At 40.3% G+C, this 22,069-nt stretch overlaps 1 protein-coding gene across 3 annotated transcripts in view; it reads right to left on the reverse strand.

Moving 5' to 3' along the window:
- The window catches only part of PPFIA2 (PTPRF interacting protein alpha 2), a 2,558,488-nt gene that overhangs the window by 626,643 nt on the left and 1,909,776 nt on the right, over positions 1-22,069 (reverse strand). For all 3 annotated transcript variants that reach the window (XM_069629312.1, XM_069629311.1, XM_069629313.1), the window contains one exon: positions 1,757-1,848. In XM_069629312.1, coding sequence (XP_069485413.1) covers positions 1,757-1,848 — 92 coding nt within the window. The remainder of the gene's footprint in view (positions 1-1,756; positions 1,849-22,069) is intronic.

A 22,069-nucleotide genomic window follows, 5' to 3' on the forward strand; every position in this document is an offset into this window, starting at 1 on the left:
CACGGTGAACTCCTATGAGGATGATGTCATCCAAGCCTCCATCTTGGAGAACATCCCAGAACATTATCTCCCTCTTCTCCCCCACACTGTCACTGACTTACTCATGCAAGGTATTTTCCTGAGGCATTGAAAACTGGCACAATCCACACTCAACCTAGGTGGCCAAGCATACCACTGCCCGTCTCCCATCTAACATTTACTGGCAGGTTCGCAGAGAAGACTGTCATGCTTCAACTACAGGAAAAGCTAGCCAAACACAACCTGCTACAAGAATACCAGTCCAGCTTCCAACCAAGATGCAGAACTAAAATTATATCAATGAGGCACTCCTCAGCATTGACAAAGGTAACCCTCGCTTCCTGGTCCTGCTTAACCTCTCTATCACTTTTGACAGACTCTATCACAAAGCGATACTCACCACTCACCACCTCCTGCATGAGATTTGAGGCCACAGTCCTTCGATGCTCATCCAAATCGGCATCTGCAGATTCCAACTATGTCCAGTGGCCTGCACAGTCAAACAAGACTCCATCCTCTCCCCTACCTTCTTCAATGACTGCATGGAGCCACTGGGAACGCTCAGGCAAATACATTATCCAAATACATCAGTATGCTAATGATAATAAGGGTAAACAGCCTCAAAGGCATTTACCAATTTAAGCCTGAATGTAAAGTGCCTACCTCAAACTCAACCCGACCAAAACAGAGATCATCTTCCTTTTGGGCACCACTGAATGCACCCAAGTTCAAACTGCCTGACATAAATGTATTTTCACTGCTTCACCCCACAACTCACCCTTAGTGCAACATACCTCAACTAGACCATTGATTGCAACCGCTCCTTTAAAGCACACATCACCATGAAGATAAAGCATTGTACCAGCTCTCACTCTTTTGTTGAATCAATCCCCCAATTCCCTGCCTCAGACTTCAGATTTCAGACACCCATGCCCTTCAACTTCGTTGGGGCAATGCCCTGCTTGTAGGTGTCCTAGCCACTACTCGGGCCCCTCTGAAGATTGTGCAGCATGCCAAAGCATGGCTCTTTCCACGACTGGAGAAATTTGACCACATTTCTCCCACTTTCAAGGAATTACACTGGTTATCCATCCAAGCTCACATCACCTTCAAGACAGACTGCATTACCTAAAAAGCTCTAATGTCCAAGACACCATCTCAGGAGGTCAATGCAACACTAGGAGCCAGGATATTTCCAGACTCTAATTCAAGAAGTGGAAAAGGGAGCAGCCCAGAAAACATGCATTATTCTCCTGCTGTGCCCCCACCCTATGGAACAAACTTCCTGATGGCTCCCTCCCTCCTGCCATTCAGGAAATATCAGAAGAGCAGGCTTTTCAAGGAATACTTCACTGACAAATGAGGGCTGCTGAACAATAAGGTGATCCCCCCCTGCTAAGTGCAACTTCCTTTATTGTACAGAGCTCTGTTGTTTGCTAGCTAATTTTGAGCTATATAATCCACATGCATGCATACATATATGGATATGAAATTGCACCAAAGGCTAGCAATCATTAATTATAAACGGTAAATATTTTTGAATGATGTACTGATCCCGGGTATGTTATACCAGGACTACTCACCTTTAATAAGACCACTACTCTGTAATGACTCTGTATCACAGTTGAGATATAGCCCAAAGGTGAATTCTGCATATATGAAAGAACTTCAACATACAACATCTTAAATCAAAAGAAGGAAATATGTTATCAGACAAATGAAGACTTAAACAAAATACCTTGTTAGCGTGGGATCCATTAAGGAGTTAGACCTTAGTTTCAATTGATCAAGTTCACACCTGAGCTTTTCAATTTCCTCTGCCAGTCTTTCCTGGTGAAAAGAAAAATATCTGTATGTAGTAAATGCATGCAAATGTGGAGAAACATTGTTGTACACATGTATGTTAATACACTGTCTTTCCTACACTGTATGATGTTAATATAAATATAATGGCTGAGCATTTGGCCAATCCTGTAGTGGGATTCAGAATGTATGTTTGTGGGTATTTCCTAAAGGAACGTGTGTACGTGATCTACGTGTCTCTAAGACACCAAACACAGGCAATGGGAATGCTTGCGAACACTCATATTAAATAAAGTGTATTTTGATCTGTACCATTTGAGCATCATTTTGAAGCTTACCCACACTGATAGGCCAATGGATAAAAAGGAAACCAGGCATAAATGTATCCAATTTGTTTTTATGAATAAGTTTAGCTTGAGTCTTCCAGCAAAGCAGGGAAAGGGTTATAGTACAAGCCTCAACCCCACCAAACATACAACACTAAGTACATTGTAAATGGTGGACACGTCCTTACCAATGACAAATATGCTCTGCAATCAGTGAGCAATTCCATTTTCAGCAGGCTCATCTCTGCCTTACCAGAAGGTAACCAACAATATGGGAATCAATCCCCCGCAATGGGAAAACAAAAAGCCCCAGATGCTGTGCATAAAGGAATTCCTACTAAGCAAGTACAAACTAAAATAAAGGACTGACAAAAACTGAAGATTTAAACTGTAAATATCAGGTGCAGTCTCACCTCCCCCAATAATGCTTTCGTATCCCAGGCATAACCACTATATGGTATAGGATAACCTCCACTTGTGCAACTGCTCCCATTATAGGACATGTGCAGCCTGAAAGGCACCAATGATGCACTATAGGTAACTTCTTAATAGATAAATACATGCATATGCGTGGTCCTGCAGAGAAGGCTTGACTATGCTATGAATCATGAATTCCCGTTCCTCAGGAATTCTACTGTTACTTTTTTGCCTGCCATTAATGACACTACAACCTATGAAGTAACCCTTTTTTTTAAAAATCTCATTTGAATTCTTCTTTATGTAGATATTTAGATATACATATATTTCACCACAGAAAGCCAGAGCAAGAAACACATCCCCTTATCACCCTCTGGTTTGATAGCTAAATTCATGTATTTTACAAGAGCTTCACAATAGCATTTTGCATGTATGTATAAAAAGTCACAGAGCACTTAATAACAGACCCAAAGAAGCAACAGGTTGTACTATATAAAATAAGAGGGAGGAAAATAGGGGACAGTGAGTAGCAAGGAAAGTAGGGGTGGGGTGGGGAGGAACAAGTGGTGATTACAACATTCTGTCTGCTGATGTAGGGGAAAGGAAAGGAAGTCAGGTGGAATACACAGGAAAGGAGAAAACTCAATAACAATGACAAATAAGTACATCCTTAGAACCTCTTTGATTTTAATTCAGCAAAAAGTAACAAAACCCATACTTGAGCAATTTAATTCAGTAGAAACCATTCATTGCCATCTTGAATTCCTACATGTAGAACATGAGTTCAGGCGAAAAGCATTTTATAGCACAGGCTGATTACAAAAAAAGGTAGGACAACTCAAGTGGCTCCATGACAGCTTCTATGAAATATACTGCTAAATAGAAAGAAAATGCGTTTGAAATAAAAGTTGGATGGCAAACCTTTCTTTAATGAGGCAGTACCACATGTTTCATGCAATCTAAGTATGCTGTTGGTAAAACATTTTTACAACTGGCTTACTTACATTATTTAAGAAAGCAACATGAATTGTCAACTTAGCAACCATGATTATAAAATGATTTGCACTGTGTGCATTACATGTTACATCAAACAATCAATTAAAAGGAATACAACATATACGAGAAGTTAACAAACACTAACCACACCTATTAGTTACAGATTGCACATGTAATGTTCCATTTCCACGTCTTGTCAATGATGCAACTGTTCACTCTCTTGCACTGTTCCTGTCCTGTTTGCTATGCTTAGGCTCAGTGATCGAAGTGGATGGGAGTAGTTGGGAGCGGTGCTCCTCTACTTTTTTCAATTATATTTTACCATTCCTATACTTTTATTTTAAAAAGAAACAATTCTGGAATGGTTTTGTCTTAAAATAAATGTGTAGGAAGAAGTTGAAACTTGCACCTGAGTGCATTGCACTAAACATTCCATTAAACAACAGGCACATTGTTAAGGGGTTTGGATTTCACGTGGTCGGGGGTTTGGCGATGGCGTTTGTAGGGAGCGAGGGCAGGCCAGCAGGGAACATAGTTCCACTACTTCTTTTCATACACTTCAACCAGTGCTTAGGCTTCTAAATGGCCTGGGTGTTACTTGGCCCAGTAAAGCCCAAGCTCATCAGGAGTTAATGCTTAATTATAATTCAATATTTTGTGAGGTGACTATGACAGTTCGACATGCATTGTAAGTTATGTGGATTGAGTTATACTTTTTATAAGGCCCACGTACATTACATTGTCAATACCACTATGACTTACACAAAGTATTGTGTTTTCCCTTCTATATGTAACTTTAAAATTGTCTATTTAACTGAACTTTAGTTAAAACTTTGATTTGTTTATCCATGGCTTGGCTCTCAGGAAGACGAGTGCAGTGGTCAGATTTCTGTAAAGCAGACCTACCAATTACACAGTGTCTAACTCAATAAAAGAGATGAACTGGCAAAGATGTTTGTATCCGATAAAAGAACACAGGGGGGTCATTACGAGCTTGGAGGCAGCCATGGTGCTAATAGCACCATGGCTGCCTCCAACCCTGTGTCCCGGTCTGTGGTATCGGAATGGGGTCTTACTGGGACATTCCGACCCTTGCGGACCCGGTAAGTCCCGATTCCAAAAACCATACCCCATTCCCATTCGAGCCCCCATAGGGCTCACTGGGAATGGGCAAGGAGCTAATAACGGGCCCACAAATTGCGGGCCTGTTATTAGTTCTCTGGTCCCTTAACGGGTCCCGACAAGGGCGGCTGGTAAAACCAGCCGCCCTAGTGGGACTCGCTAAGGGACCTCGGAATGCAGCGGTAGGGGGTTAACGGCACCGGCATCCTTACTGGTGCCGTTAACCCCCTACCGCCGTACTCGTAATGACCCCCACCGTGTTTTGAAATACCAAGAAAAATACTGCTAAATAAAATACTGATATTGGATTAGCTGAAATCAGTGGACCGACATATTTATATGGACGCCAAAGTCAGAGTTCAGGTTGCATGAACACTACTAATGGCCACATCACCAGAAAACATGTGCATGAACCTTGAACAACGCAGATAAATAAGGCATTCATCATGCTATGTTTGCTTCATGAAAAGCACCCTAATAAATGAAGCATTTGTTCCCAGTATACCTGTTCACCAAATACAGGACAAGTAATATACAGCCTAGAAACTAAGTATATTTAAAGTCACAAACTAATGAAATACATTTTCGTTCTATTTTTTATAACCCTTTGATTGATACGGAAAGACATATTTCAACCCAGTTTGATCAGAATTCCTGAGAGGTGGGTTGACTCATAGTTAAATAAATCCCTTTATGACATGTCAACATATGTTAGGACAGTCAAAACTAAAATAATGATTTTGGGAGTGTGAGTATGCAAAGGGAACCTATCAGAGGCTACGTCCAATCTATGATTTCAGTTTCAAATCAAGCTGAATGGTTAGAGCTTGTTGAACACTAAACACATGTGAAGCTTAGAGAGATTTTTGGGAAAGCAGCAAAGAAAGAGAACCTGTCTGACAGGAGAAGAGCTTATTGGGGTTCAACCTGGATATAGCCAATGGAAATCCTGCGTAGGAAGGGATTTTCCAGAGGGATATGAATGCAGAAGCCTTTGCAAAGAGAAAATCAGATTGCTTTAGAGGGAAGTCAGGACACAAGATTAGCATACTAGTCTGGGGTGTGCTGGCGGAAGTGAAATTTGACCAACCCCACCCATTCGCCCTGCACAGGAGAGGGGCTGGGTCTGGCCCTGTGCTATCAATATAGGCATTTTTGGGAGATTGCCAATTTTGCGATTTTTGAAAAATAGGAAGATATGACACAATAAAACATACACAAAGCTATAGCAGCCGACCATGTGCATGTCAGCTACAGACCTTTGCAACGCTGAGTGGTGCTGCTAGTACATATATATTTGTGAAAGTGTGATTGAATGTTCGGGTTTGGCTCCAGCCCCATAACAGTTGATGGGCTGAAATGTTGGGCTGATGTTGGGCTGATGTCGCCCTGTGCTATCAGGATAGGCGATTTTGGGAGATTGATGATTTTGCGACTTTTCTTAAAAACAGGAAGTTAGGAGACAAGATCGGCGTACGAGTCTGGGGTGTACTGGCAATAGTGAAATTTTACCAACCCCACCTATTTACCCTGTCCAGGCGTGGAGGGGGGTCCAGCCCAATGCTTTCAGCATAGGTGATTTCAGGAGATTGGCGATTTTTCAAAAATAGGAAGTTATGACACAATAAAATATACAGAAGGCTATAGCAGACCCACATGTGAATGCCAGCTACAGACCTATGCAACACCGGGTAGTGCCGCTGGTTGTCAAATAAATGATTAACTTGAAATAAACCAGCAGAATACTATCTTTGAAGTACGGTAGCTTTAGGTTTAAGAGGAAATCATTTGTTAAACTAAAAGAGGGTTATGTTTTGTTTCCCGGCCAAGATGTAGTTGGAAGGAAATGAAAAAGTTGGAGTGGTGCTATTAAATTAGCTTCCATTTTTAACTGTGTAGAAAAACATCAATAACCTTCATCAATTGTGATTCATTATTTAAAAAAAATGACAATTTGTCGTAGTATGAAGGCTTTCTGGTATTTTGGGAAATCTGGAAACTTTACTCCCCCATTGTCTTTGGTAAATTTAAGTTTATATAAATCCATTTTAGGAGTCTTATAATTCTAGAGAAATTTAGGAGACGCAAGAGGGCGCACCGACAGCAGGATGGGTGCTTGTGTGTGAAGCTCCTCTAACCATTGTAGCCGATGCAGTGATTCACAGGACTATTTCATTAAAATAATTTGCGACAATTGTGTGAATCTACGGAAACATAGCTGCGGATATCATACCGGTATTATACTAAGAATCCCTGCCATGTTACCTATAAGGTACCGCCCAACAAAGGCACAACTTTCAGTAAATATAACAAGCTCTCTAGATGCAGCGCTTGCCAAAAACAGAGGATTACAATACTTAAGATGTTCTGAAACTCCACCTAAAAAAGCACTCAAGTGAAATCTTCTACCCAGGAGAAAGAATCTTACCCTCCTGAGGAACCAATTGACATAGAATTGGGGAAACACGTGTCGAGGGACACCACATCACACAGCAACACAGGATATACCTTTGAACATTGAAAAGGGATAATAATCAATTTGTAAGGAATACCACTGTGAAGTAACAATTGGTTAAAAGAATCTCTAATAACTGTGTACTCAGCACGACAAAAGGAGCATCCATTGTGAATAAAACAAGAGGAACAACTATGAAGCCAACTATAGCAACTAGCCAATTTTGTGTGAAAACAACACAAGGAACTGTATCAAATCTACCATAACTGGACAAGAGGAAATACCAGTGAACTCTTCATTTTGATTTGTAACTCTAAGTACTTTTCTAATTTTACTTTTTCATTTTTTCATTCAATAAATTGATAAACTCCAAAACAACAAATGGATCTCGGATATTTTCTTGTGATTTGACATACCGTAAATGTAACTGTCTGCTGGCGCAGTAGGTAGGTAAAATCCCCCTTTCCTTACTTTACATTTTTTCGGCATTGGGCAACCTCAATGCAAATTTTACCTATGCAGCCCCAGACATCCATTTAAAATCAACTAAGCTTATACTAGGAGCTCGCTACTAAGATTGCAAGCAGGATGCAAACAACTTTTAGTCTCCAATTGTGTGAATCTAATGCAGTGAAATACGTGCAGAGAGCCTGTGAAGATCGTCTGGTTTAAACCGTGTTTTCCGCTCGCCATCTGTTAAGGTCTGAGCCTGGGTTTATGAGGAACAAATGGTCACGAATGTGCGTTTATTTCACTGAAAACAGCTAATTTATGAGAAAGAAATTATAATAATTGTGCATTTATTTCTCTGATAAGAGCTCACTCTGCGGTGAGGAAACATGTTCTATTTTTAGTAACTGTTAAAGCCATTCATAATATCAGGGAGCCCTTGAACAGGCAGAGTGTGAATTCGCCTGATGGAGCATGCCCCTGAATGGATTGTTGATGAAAAAAAACTGTTTAAGTTAGAGATTGATGGACCGGTCCCACGGGAGTACTAGATTGCACCATCACATGTAAAGCATTTGTATGAGAGGAAAACAAGACTGATCTTTTTCAGTAAGTCAGTAGCATGAACGTTATGAAGCCACAGTGGTGTTTATTATAAAAAGAGCAACAGGAATGACTGAGACACAATCCTGCAATCCCTTACAACAGTTGCTTGAGTAATATATTGGCTTTTGGGTGCTGTTATATCCCTTAGATGCACAAGTAAACTTTTATATTAATTCATAGTTTTCTTTATACAGAACTGAAGTACTGCATTCAGTATATTACACGCATATATTGAAAGAGCTCTGATGCAAAGATGACCCATGAGTGGTTTTCTGTGTTTCCATGAATACATTTCGCTATTCTCAATTGTGCAGCAACCTAATAATTTCACAAATATTTCTAAGGAGTGGTAAAACTGTGATTTCGTTCTCGGATCCAAAATCAATAGAGACTGAGGCAGAGTCTGGGATTGACTGTGCCCAGCATTGCTTGAGGTGAGTAGTGAGCGCTGAGGCTAAATTCAGAAGGGCAGCTGTCTCTGCGCTGATGGCATTTGATGCGTCTGCCTCTCTGAGGTAATAGAGCAACGTAGCGTACTTCGCGAGGACGTGGATTGAAAATACACGTTGTGACACATGTCTGACACCTAATGTCCAATGGTATTATTACAAGTGGTAAGGCATATTTCTATGTCATTTTTTGCTCATCACCTGCATCTGCTCTGCATGTATTTTAAGGAGTGCTTTAATATTAAGTCATGGCCACAGCTAAGGGTGAGCATGGATTGAAATGTCTACATTTAATAAAGGCATGGAAAAGATTCTGAGTGAACTATCCAATATTCAAACTTCTTTAATTTTAAAGAGCACATAGGATAAAACCTTGTTGTTCCAGTAATAGTTCCTCCCCATGACCTTTAGTTGCTTGCCTATTATGACATCAGCAGCCCCGCCAAGTTTTGTCAGGATCCAAGAAACAATATCCTTTGCTTGTCTACAGCCATAAAATCGATATGTCAGCACATTTTTTCAAAGTTACGAAAGATAAAAGGTAAAGGTTTTTGGAGATGAGAACAGCGTTGAAAACTCTTGGCATTAGATATGGCCTGTCAGATCCTGCTAGAATGCTAATTACTCTGCCACATTGTTGCACCAAGAAATATTCTGACCCTGATGATATTTATAGACAAATTCAATCTGTTGTATCCTTGGCTATGGACACTTCATCCACTATTGTGCACAATGGCATTCTCTAATCGCGAAAAAACGGCTGAAGTTCATACAAACTGGGAAAATGTTATCTTTAAAGAAATAGATCTCAACTTAATACTTCTCCCAATTCTTTAGATGCCTTTCAAAAACCTAGAGACAAATCCAGATCTCCTATCAAACATGTTGATCCTATTATTCCCTATCCACAGAATTAACTGCATTTGCTTATCTAAGCATTGTTGTTCTTCACTTTACTGATCGGTTTCTTATCTAGTTTGTTCGGTTGCACATTTTTGTATTTTTCTTCATATAATTAACCTATTCCTCATTGTGGGGGTTCACGGAACATTGCAGTCCATCTTGTTCTTGTGTATGGTTGCCTCAAGAAATATGTTTTTCATTTTTGTTTCTCCTTGACTATCTCTTTCTATATATTACATCTATCCTTGTACTTATAATACTCTATTATCTTATTCCTTATTAGCCCTCCTCTTGTGTGTATATATAATAGATGCTTTTATCTATTTACTTGTTTCGTTTGGTTATTATTTACATCATTATTGATATGGTTTACCCAACAAGGTCATTGCTATCATATATTATGGCCTTGTACAACTCATGTGTTATGTTGACATTTTATCCTGATGACAGATGAGTAAAAAACATGTTACTTGGAATATTAAAAGTCTGAATCATCCCATTAAGATACAAAGAGTATTGAGTCATTTGGGGAAAAATAAAGTGGATATAGCATGTATCCAAGAAACCCACTTAGAATCAGAAGGTGAGAATAATAAACTGAAAAGATTATGTGCAGGCCGTGTTTTGTTTTCTTCTTTTGGGAAAAAGGGGGGAGTTACTATACTTGTCAACAAACGGGTTGCCTTTCAATTAGCTAATGAAGAACATGATTCTTTAGATCATTGGTCTATTATTGAAGCCACCTTAATAAATTAACAGTTACTAGTGTCACTATATTTGGTCCCAACTGCTCCTAACCCAGATTTCTGTATTCATTTAAAACAAAATATGTTAAAAAAGATTATGGATGTCTTATTATTTGTGGTGTCTTTAATCAAATGTATGACTTCACCTTTGACCAGAAATCTGGAACATAATGTATTAATTCTAGGTCACATAAAAAATGTTTAAACTTTAAAGAAGACCTGAACATTGTCAAAACCTGCCATTTCCATCATCCAGATCTTAAATAGTTTACTTTTTCTCTCCTCCACATAATTATCTCTCTCCAGGCTAGATCATATGTTTGTGAATGCACCATTAGCATTTATTCCACATTCAAAAAATGCCTGCTTTTTAATTACTGAACATGCTCCAGTTTTCTCAAACTAACTTTTCCTCCAAATGGAGATTTAACTCATTCCTTTGAAAAGATCCCTCTTTTATTAAACAAGTTAATGACTTCAGTGTTGAATTATTTAATATTAATCTTGCACATGATACTTCCATACATAATAATTGTGATGCATTTAATGTGACTATAATAGGTATTATTATATGATGTGTTACTTTTAAGAAAAAAGAAAATAAAAAATGTCCGACAATTGACTTCATTCAAACAAATTACTTGAAACCACTAACTTTAATCACCCCACAGCAAATTATTGTAAACTTCTGTTAACTAAATGCATAGAGCTTAAAGAAATGAACACAAACAAGGCATGCTGCTGCTTATTGAGAACTAAAGGAAAATATTATGGCGGTTCCAATAAAGCTGGTAAATTACTAGCCTCATGCCTCAAAAAAAAGGAAAAACTGTTAGCACTTCCATTACTAATCATCAGGGCTTAAGATTTACAAGTAAAAATCAAATTAATTATTAATTTTTTAAAATTCTATTCTGAACTTTACTCATCCAATTCTACCTTTGATAATGACAATATTATATATTTCCTTCCTAACAATAAGAAAATTACTCAAGAACCAACAGACTTGTCCTCTTTAGATTCCCCCATCACTTTTCAAGATATTAAGAAAGCTATGCTTGATCTTAAGGTAGTTAAAGCCCCTGGACTAGATGAATATCCTATTGATTTTTTTTGTTTGTTTTCAGAGTTCTTTGATCATTTCCTCCCTCATGGTCCAAGCACAGACACTTTTGAAGAAGCATCACTAGTTTTATTTCCTAAGCCATGCAAAAATCATTCTTTTGTAAAGAATTACTGCCCCCATTTCTCTCATTCATTCTGAATCTAAATGCGTTGCCAAAATAATAGCTAACAGATTAGAAGTTGTTATACCTAAACTTATTAATGTGAATCAATCAGGTTTTATCAAAGGCAGAGTTGCTTCTTTTGAATACAAGACTTATTTTATTTAATGTGAGTTCCAATGCATAAAATCTTCTGAACCCCTTATTCTCCTTAACCTTCATGTTGAAAAAGGTTTTGATCACATCTCTGGCCCTTTCTATTTGAATCTCTAAAATGGCATGGATTCTGTCCCACCTTCGCCAAATGTATTAAACTTCTTTACTCTTCACCTTTTACTCGTCTTTTTATTAATAATGCATTTTCTCAATCCTTTCCTGTGAGGGGTGGTAGACAGCAAGGCTGTCCTTTGTCCCCCAAGTTTTTTTTTAATTCTAGAAGTGGAACCTCTACTACAAAATATTAGACTAAATTAAAATATCTCTTGAATACCCATCAATAATACTTCAATGACATTTTTGCCCTATGCTGATGATATCCTGCTCTATATTTCCAAACCTTCGTCTTTGATTCCTATACTGATGAACTCTACAGATGAATTTTCTAAAGTTTCAAGCTAGTTTCTGCGTGCGGTCTCTAGTATTCTGAAAGCTCTTTGAAGAACAGCTTACTATAATACAGCTTCAGAACAGATCTGATTTGTCTGAAATTTGAAACTAGAATGAACTGACCGCCCCTGATGAAGAGAATGAATCTCGAAATGCGTTGGGCATATAAATGAATGGAATAAACCATTTTTATATAGAAAAATTGAAAACCTCTTTGTGAAGCGCACCCGTGGAGTCCCGCAGAGTCCCGCTTTGCCTTGCCGGAGCCTCTGGAACGCTTGGATTGTGTTCGTGCTTGAAAGCAAAACTACGTTCCCCATAAGGCTCATTTATGTTTCTGTGGGCGTGTTATATAAACGAGAGCCCGCGCGCACAGCACGCGTGCACCCGTGAAGTCCAGCAGAGTCCCACTTTGCCTTGCCGGAGCCTCTGGAACGATTGGATTGTGTTCGTGCTTGAAAGCGAAACTATGTTCCCCATAAGGTGGTTGCCTGCAAGTGCACTTAACTTAACATTGGACTTAATATTGGACTTTATCAAACTATATTAGTCTGTATGTTTATATTTACTGTGTTTGTTTGCAGGCTTCTTTACGTTTCTGTGGGCATGTTATATATAAACGAGAGCCTGCGCGCGTGCGCACCCGTGGAGTCCCGCAGAGTCCTGCTTTTCCACTTTGCCGCGGCATTGCGGGTTGTGGGTTTCAGGGTTGAGCCTACTGTTTTGATTATAGGTAACCTAGCTCTGTGTTGATACAAGCTGAAAGGTATAGTGTGATTTGGAAGTGAAATGTTAAGCTTTTTACTGGGCTACTGTATAATTTCTCTTTAAGCTTAACTGTACGTCGTGTGTTACACTTTCATTCTTTTACAGTGTATGTGTATGAATAGTGATATTTAGAGTTTAAAGTCTGATTTTACCCTTTCTTTACTTAGAGGTCATGTATAATTCAAAAACAGGGATGCCGAGTATGCAGGACAGAGCAACCTGTGATAGCACTCCTTGCACAACGCTGAGTAGCGCTGTGCTAAAACAGCTTCCAAACACATCTGCAAATTATTTTGTATCCAAATCTAGTGAAAACCCTAAAAGCCTCACTCGAACCTCGAAAAAAAGTATTATTTTGATGCCGATTAATAAAACTCCTGTTCATAATCGTGACATGCGTAACTTTTATGAAAAAATCACTAATGCGTCTGCTTCAAGTGTTGTAGTGAGCCCAAAAACAAAACATAATGAAACTACCACACCCCATTCGACCAATGTTTTGTCTCAGAAAATAACAACCCAACAAAGTGATCAACAAAGTGATCATAATGTGCCTGATCTATGTGTAACCATTTATGACCAAACTATTTTAGCCCTACCACAGTCACCCAATAAAATCATAAAAGCCTTAAAACGTATTCAAACTTTCTCAATAGTTGAAGAAGAATCCTTGAATGAGGCCGAAGTAACAGCTAATGTTGACTGTGTTACAGAAGGGGATGGCCTTTGTGTGAATGGTCCTGTGGTGTGTGAAGTCTCTGTAGAAGTAGTAGAAGTCATTTCCAATGAGGCCTTTATGCCAGAAAGTTCTTTACATACGGATAGTAGAGATCTAGAAAGCTCGAGAGTGTCGGTTTGGACAGACTATAACCGGCCAGGCTCCATGAATTAAGCAAAACAGGTTGAGGATGTATCTTTTCTACAACCTATGCCGCGATTCTGTCTTACCTCCAGGAAACCATCTGCTATCTGCTAATCCGGCACTTCTGGAGATAACGTTAGGGGCCATAAATACTACCATAACCAGTCTGTTCAAATTGTTTGAATCCCTAGATCACAAAATTGCAATTCAGGCAACTAAGATAGATCAGATTGGGGATTGGATGAAAAATAGCTCGTATAATTTTGCAAATGTATCTACCATGAAAAATTTTGTGCAAAGAATATCGATTTTGGAGACTCATTGTTTTCCTGGCCAAGCCTCGGAGGATTCTGTTGGTGAAAGCGTTGTGCAGAGACTCGCGAAATTAGAGTCTCTTCATAAGCTTTCTGCCACGCCTGAGTCGGTTCTACCCTTGTTTCAAAAAATGATTCGCCCTGTGAGTGTGTGGAAGATGTAGTAGAAAAGAAAAATGACTCTTGGGTTAGCGTAGATTCTCCCGAGAGAAGTGTATCCCAAATTTCTGTTAGTGCTAATTTTTGTGAAGTTTCCAATCAGCTCACACAAAAAAGACGCCCCAAAACAATTGTCACTAAAAGAGGGAACATTCTGGCAAATAGGTTACCATTAGGAAGCAAGAACACTCAAATTAAGTTTAAAAAACAACAAGTACTAAATGCTTCGGCAGCGGTCTCATCAATTTCTGATTGTACTACAGCAGTGGCTTTAAAGGCATCTCGAGAAAAGTTAACCAATGAAACGGTCTCTTGCACGTTGGGTCGGCCTGTGTGTGAAGATGATCTTGTCAGATCCGTTCCTTTTCCATCCAATCCTACTGAGGCGCAGAATCTGCCGCTGATTTATGCTCCTTTGAATGAACTTGTAGGATTGCTGTCCCATAATGCAGATGTGATCCCCTGGGACAACCTTTAAAGTCTGCAGAAAGCTTGACACATACACACACTAGAGTGATGATAATGGGCGCTGATAAACCCTCGGCCTCAATTGCTGCGCCAAGACCGGGTTTTGAAGATCGATTATCTACTCTCAAAGCCGCGGTTGATACTTACTTACTGAGAAGGTTGACGTAGGTGCTACCTGAAGTTATCCCAACAGATACAAAGTCGCTGCTAACACATAAAGTGCCTTTTAGCGGCAAACAATTAGATCTTTCATTTAAAGATTTAGCAATGACTTGTTCAAAGACTAAATTAGCGTCAGTCATTTGTGGCTGTACCCGAGATATGGCTGTACAAAACTCTCACAAAAGCCTTTATACTCGCAAGATAAATTCTAAATCCCATACAATTGGCAAAAGAGACTCTGATACACAGAGATTTAAAACATTCCATACCCTGATCTTGAAATGTCGAGATGGTGCATTTCCAAAATATGATCTATGTTGTGCAAGTGTGTTAAATATCTTTGGTGACGTTGAGGGATTGGAAGCTATATCCTCTAGTGATGTAGATCAAATTGAGTTTCTCTGTGACAGAAATGTATCTATTGTTCGGTTAAGGATTAAATCGGGGATAGTTTGCAATACTTAATGGAATGCAAGAATGGATTTATTTAATTTGGGCTTCCTATTAGCCCAGGACGCAGCACGTCAGAATCTTCAGGAGTCTGAGAGTATAGGGTCAATGGTAGTTCCTTTAGTAGAACCAGTCTGTGCGTTCCATTTTTGTTTTAAAGAAAATGCTCCTGATTCAATGTCAACGTTAAACATTCAATCATAACCACGAATGAGTGTTACAAATGTTGAAATTTCATTGGCAAGCTGGAACACGCGGGGCTCTTCTCATCTTCAATGGACCCTAAATAATCAGCTGAATAATTATGATATTGTAGCCTTACAAGAAACGTGGTTTTTGCAATCTCCCACATGGGATGATCATGATCTTATTTTACTTCCAGCAGAATCCACTGGTAAAGGTAGGCCCACCTCAGGCTTGTTAGTAGCATTGAAATCCAGCAGGAGTTTTGAAATCTCTGCATGGCCGTCTCCTAACAAGTTCATGCAACTAGTTAAGATCACTATTGGTCTAGAAACTTACGCATTGATTAAGCTTTATCGTAATCCAGTTGGTATTCTTGATGACACCTTCTATTGTGCTCTGTCGCTTCTCTTTGAAACAATTGCTACTCATAAGGACATTTCTGGTATTTTGGTCACGGGTGACTTGAACCTCACATGCTTTCAGACAAACAATAAGGATATGAATACTTATAGTTTGAGATGGAAGTTATCCATGAAAGATCTTAATTTAAAAATGGCCAATGGTGCAATCAATTCTGGGTGATATTCCTCCAATGAATACCTGGGAGAGAGGAAATTCTAAATCCACTATTGACTATATTTTTATGAGTAATAGCATCTTAATGAACCCCAGTAAATTTGTTATTGTTAATCAGGTACAAAGTGATCATCATTTGCTTTCCCTATTTTGGACTATTGCAGATCAAAATCCCACTGCTTCTAAGCAATGGTCCAAACAAGTTCTTACTATTAATAATGGCAAGAATCATTTTAGATGGTCCACTGATAAGCTCACAGCTTTGAATTGTGCCATTCTGAACAGTCATAGGTTGAATAAAGCCGAATCCTATGTTAAGGTACTAAATACTTTTAGAAATATCTTTCCTCTGCATAACAAAAATCTTAAGCATCACACTCATAGTTTTGATTTGGCCCTTCATGAGCTGAAAAAAGCTTATAGAAAAGAGATTTGAAACCTACGCAAACTACCAATGATTGATCAGATTAAAGCCGTCAAAGCTGCAAGCTGTGGTTATCGCAACTGGGTACGAGCGAGAAAAGCGGCTTTATTTCAAATTGACAGTGAAAACTTTTTAGCCGCATGCTATAATAAGAATTCTGCCCAGGTGTGGGGTTTACTAAATAAATGCAATACCGTCTCACAAGTTAATTCTCAACTTAATGGAGTTACAGAAGCACAATGGATTAACCATTTTACCAAACTTTATGCTGATGACAAAATGAATAGTTACAAATACAATATGAGCTTGGCTACTTGTTGGCATTTGAAGTGTTCAGAATCAATTGTTGAGGACTTTATTAATAAATCGTCCTCATCAAGAGCAGCGGGCCCTGACGGCCTCACAAATTATATGTTCAAACAAAACCCACATGAGTGGGCGAGTATCCTAAACAATGCTTTTCACCAAATCTTGCAAATCAAAGTAATACCCAGTTCATGGCGCACATCACTAGTAGTGACGATATATAAAAAGGGTGACCGTAAGGACCCTAAGAGCTATCGACCAATTGCGCTGTTGGACGCTCTGGGAAAAATATTTACTAGGATGGTCCTAAGAGACTTCAACGATTGAATGGTGAAAGCTGGGCAGCGTGATCCAGCTCAGACTGTCTGTGTAGCGGGTCTAGGGACCTCTGTAAATTTCATTACTTTAAATGCTATCAGGTACCAAGCTCAAATCAAGAAACAACCAATCTATTTCGCATTTGTGGATCTACATTCCACGTTTGACTCAGTGTCGAGACCAAAACTCATGGACAAATTAGTTAAAGCGGACTGTCCCTCGACCCTAACTGATATTATTTTTGCTCTTCACTCTCACACAAAGGTATTTATAAGACTGAACGTGGAGGGTTTGCTTTCAAAGGCAGTGGTAACGGATAGAGGATTGAAACAGGGATGTATTCTAGCCTCAGCACTTTTTAATTATTTTATTAACGATGTTCGTTGGATTTTTACTAAGGTTGTGGCCGATGCTCCTAAGTTGAATGGTATGAAAATTAAGGCCCTTTGGTACGCAGACGACCTTGTTTTAATTTCCAAAACACCAAGTGGATTACGAAATGTTTTGACTGCACTCTGTTCTTATTTCAGAGATAATTAATTGCTTGTAAATAGTAATAAAACGCAAATCGTCATGTATGTGCCGAAGGGCCTTCATAGACACAAATTAGAGTGGAAAATAGAAAATACCACTTTACAAGTGGTCCCAAATTATGTTTATTTGGGCCTTATATTTGATGGTTGTCCTGCACACCATTCACAACTGTGTAAAATAGAACAGAAGTTAACCACTGCTATATATCAAACAAGGATAATTGTCTCCAAATATGGGAAATTTTCCATAAAATCTGCTATCATATACTGGAGTCAGAATGTAGTTGTCACTATATTATATGGTTTGGAGACATATAGAACAATTCCTTTAATTTTTGTAAACTCATTGGAAGCTAGGTTTTGGCGTGCAGCTTTACATCTTCCTCAATGCATCCCTGGAGCGATGATCCGTTATGAACTGGGCCTAACTTTGTTAACTGCCATGTATAATTGGCGTCTATGTGCCTTGTTCCATAAATGTTTATTGTCCTCATGGAATAACACCACACTAGCTACAGTTTCCAGCTACTTACTTAAGTCTTCTGAAGCATTGGCGAAACAATGGTCTGGAAATATTCTTATTATTATGTTGAATGCTGATATTTCTCTTGACACTCTGTTATTTAATCCTGAGTGAGCTAAAAAAAAAACTTTACTTAATGGATTGGATTGATACGAGGGCCAAATGTCTACAATATAAAGATTTCGACACCTCAGTGTTTGGTCCTAAACGTTATAGAGAACCAGCCTCTTATCGATGCTTAGCACCATCTGCAGTAATAAGAAATGCAATATTACATTTACGGCTTAATATCTGGCCTACTCGTGAGGTTAAAGCTAGAAGAAAACAGATTGCTTCGGATGCTAAATGGTGTCGTTTTTATAAAAATGATACGGTTGTTGAAACATTGCAACATATAATCATTGATTGTCCAGGACTCATAAATTTGAGGAGAATTCACTTTGTCAAACATCTTGCGTATTTTGCACAAATTGATTCTAAACATTGTTGGGTTGCATTAGTAGCCACTGAATGTATGAGCATTAGATTATCAACAATTAATTTCTTGATGGCTTTGAAAATGGAATGAATAATATTCAATTCTTCTTTTCTCTGACCGTATTTTAAATTGTTCCATGAATGTGAGTGTTAAGGATTTTTTTATGCATTTTCCATTTATAACATGAATATTTTACTGGTTGTGACATCACATTGTAATTGTAATTGTAATGGTGTATTTTTTCTTATTTTAAATTTTTGATATATTCATAGTAGAATTGATAACATTGTATTAATTGAAAAAGTTGATTTATTTCGACTATATTCAATCAATCCAAAAAAAAAGTTTCAGGCTATAGATAACATTTTGATACATCTGAAATGTTACCCTTAACTAAGTACTGTAAAGCTTCTAATTTGTCTTTATTTGGTATGAAATGGTGTACTTCATCAAATACTTAGGTATCCATATCTCTAGAGATATTTCATCCACATATCCCTAAATGAGAATGTAACCATTGATAACACCAGTATGTTAATTGCTCAATGGTCTCCATTGTTTCAAACCTGGTGGGTCATCTAGATTCAATTAAAAAGGCTTATATAAAGTCTTATTATTCTATATTACTATATTACCTTTATATGATTCCGATATCTTTCCCCACATTATGTTTAAGAAACTTGATTAATGCCAAAATAAAGTTAATTTGCTGATTGCTTTTCTATTTTAATTTTATAATCTCATGATTCCGTCACCATTTAATATATCTAGATATGTTGCTTTCCAAATTGAAAGCTCATGCCTAAATACAGGGCAGTAGACATAGAAGCCAACCTAACCCTACCATTATTGTTTCTATGTCCAATTTATAAACCAATAGAGTCCAACATTCTGAAGTGTAACAATTCTATGTGAACTCAATATTGTTCACTAATGCCAACACTTCTCACAGGCCGATTCATGGAATAAATGTGCGCCGAAAATTCCGGCGCAGAGGGGCCTATACGTGCGCTGCGCCGAAAAATAGCGAAAAGCGCAGGGAAACCAGCGCACGTCGATTCATGGAAGTCCGTGCGTAAGAAAAGCATAGGACATGCGCTGAAAAAGTGCGCGACGCACGCCGGCGCACAGGTCAACCAACGGCGTGCGCCACGGCCACTGCGCTATCACTCCGAGCGCAGCGCACAGCTCTAAAGTAGGCGGAACACAGGGCGGGACACTCGGAATGGGGAATAAAATGGGGCACAACACTCGGAATGGGGAAGAATGTAGGCGGCACGGGGAAGTACAGGAGGCAAGTGCGCGGAACGCCCACACGCTCTCCGGCAACACGTATTCATGGATTCGAACAGGGCAAAACAGCGCTCGATCAAACCAGCGCACAGGCCCAAAAACGTACGCCACAAGTAAGCAGGCGGTAGCGTCCCGACGCACTCAACGAAAGTGCGCCAAAACATGCGCCAACAAATACCACCCACATACAGCAATGGGCCATACCGTGACCCCAAAGGACTAATGATGTGCAAAGGTGTACGCCATTTACACGGACACCCACTGTTCAAAAATTTGCGCGTGTGTCTACAACGGGTTGCGCGAGAAGTCACTCGCGCGATTGCCCTGGGTACGTGTATCCTGGGGTGCGGGGAAGTCCCACACGCGATTGCCCTGGCCACGTCGATATCAGGGGTGCGTGTGAAGTTCCACACGCGAAAAGCCAGGGTACGTCATTTACAGGGGTGCGCGGGAAGTTTCACACGCGAAAAGCTAGGCTACAGGAATTCCAGGGGTGCGCGTGAAATCCTACACGCGAAAAACTAGGGTACGTCATTTACAGGGGTGCGCGGGAAGTTTCACACGCGAAAAGCTAGGCTACGGGAATTCCAGGGGTGCGCGTGAAATCCTACACGCGAAAAACTAGGGTACGTCATTTACAGGGGTGCGCGGGAAGTATCACATGCAAAAAGCTAGGCTACGGGAATTCCAGGGGTGCGCGTGAAATCCTACACGCGAAAAACTAGGGTACGTCATTTACAGGGGTGCGCGGGAAGTTTCACACGCGAAAAGCTAGGCTACGGGAATTCCAGGGGTGCGCGTGAAATCCTACACGCGAAAAACTAGGGTACGTCATTTACAGGGGTGCGCGGGAAGTTTCACACGCGAAAAGCTAGACTACGGGAATTCCAGGGGTGCGCGTGAAATCCTACACGCGAAAAACTAGGGTACGTCATTTACAGGGGTGCGCGGGAAGTATCACACGCGAAAACCTAGGCTACAGGAATTCCAGGGGTGCGCGTGAAATCCTACACGCGAAAAACTAGGGTACGTCATTTACAGGGGTGCGCGGGAAGTTTCACACGCGAAAAGCTAGGCTACGGGAATTCCAGGGGTGCGTGTGAAATCCTACACGCGAAAAACTAGGGTACGTCATTTACAGGGGTGCGCGGGAAGTATCACACGCGAAAAGCTAGGCTACGGGAATTCCAGGGGTGCGCGTGAAATCCTACACGCGAAAAACTAGGGTACGTCATTTACAGGGGTGCGCGGGAAGTTTCACATGCGAAAAGCTAGGCTACGGGAATTCCAGGGGTGCGCGTGAAATCCTACACGCGAAAAACTAGGGTACGTCATTTACAGGGGTGCGCGGGAAGTTTCACACGCGAAAAGCTAGGCTACGGGAATTCCAGGGGTGCGCGTGAAATCCTACACGCGAAAAACTAGGGTACGTCATTTACAGGGGTGCGCGGGAAGTATCACACGCGAAAAGCTAGGCTACGGGAATTCCAGGGGTGCGCGTGAAATCCTACACGCGAAAAACTAGGGTACGTCATTTACAGGGGTGCGCGAGAAGTTTCACACGCGAAAAGCTAGGCTACGGGAATTCCAGGGGTGCGCGTGAAATCCTACACGCGAAAAACTAGGGTACGTCATTTACAGGGGTGCGCGGGAAGTTTCACACGCGAAAAGCTAGGCTACGGGAATTCCAGGGGTGCGCGTGAAATCCTACACGCGAAAAACTAGGGTACGTCATTTACAGGGGTGCGCGGGAAGTATCACACGCGAAAAGCTAGGCTACGGGAATTCCAGGGGTGCGCGTGAAATCCTACACGCGAAAAACTAGGGTACGTCATTTACAGGGGTGCGCGGGAAGTTTCACACGCGAAAAGCTAGGCTACGGGAATTCCAGGGGTGCGCGTGAAATCCTACACGCGAAAAACTAGGGTACGTCATTTACAGGGGTGCGCGGGAAGTTTCACACGCGGCTCTGCTGGGTGGGTCCTCACAGGTGTTCCATTCACACCCTCCACGTCCCCTGCATGCAACCCACACCACAGGGGACTACCCTGCACACCTGCTCATGCCTCCCACCACCCCCACCCCCCCCCGCAGTCAGGGGCACCTGCCAGAAGGCCCCCACCCAT

This window comes from Ambystoma mexicanum, chromosome 12 (genome assembly GCF_040938575.1).
Source record: "Ambystoma mexicanum isolate Mex_15411 chromosome 12, UKY_AmexF1_1, whole genome shotgun sequence".
NCBI lineage: Eukaryota > Metazoa > Chordata > Amphibia > Caudata > Ambystomatidae > Ambystoma > Ambystoma mexicanum.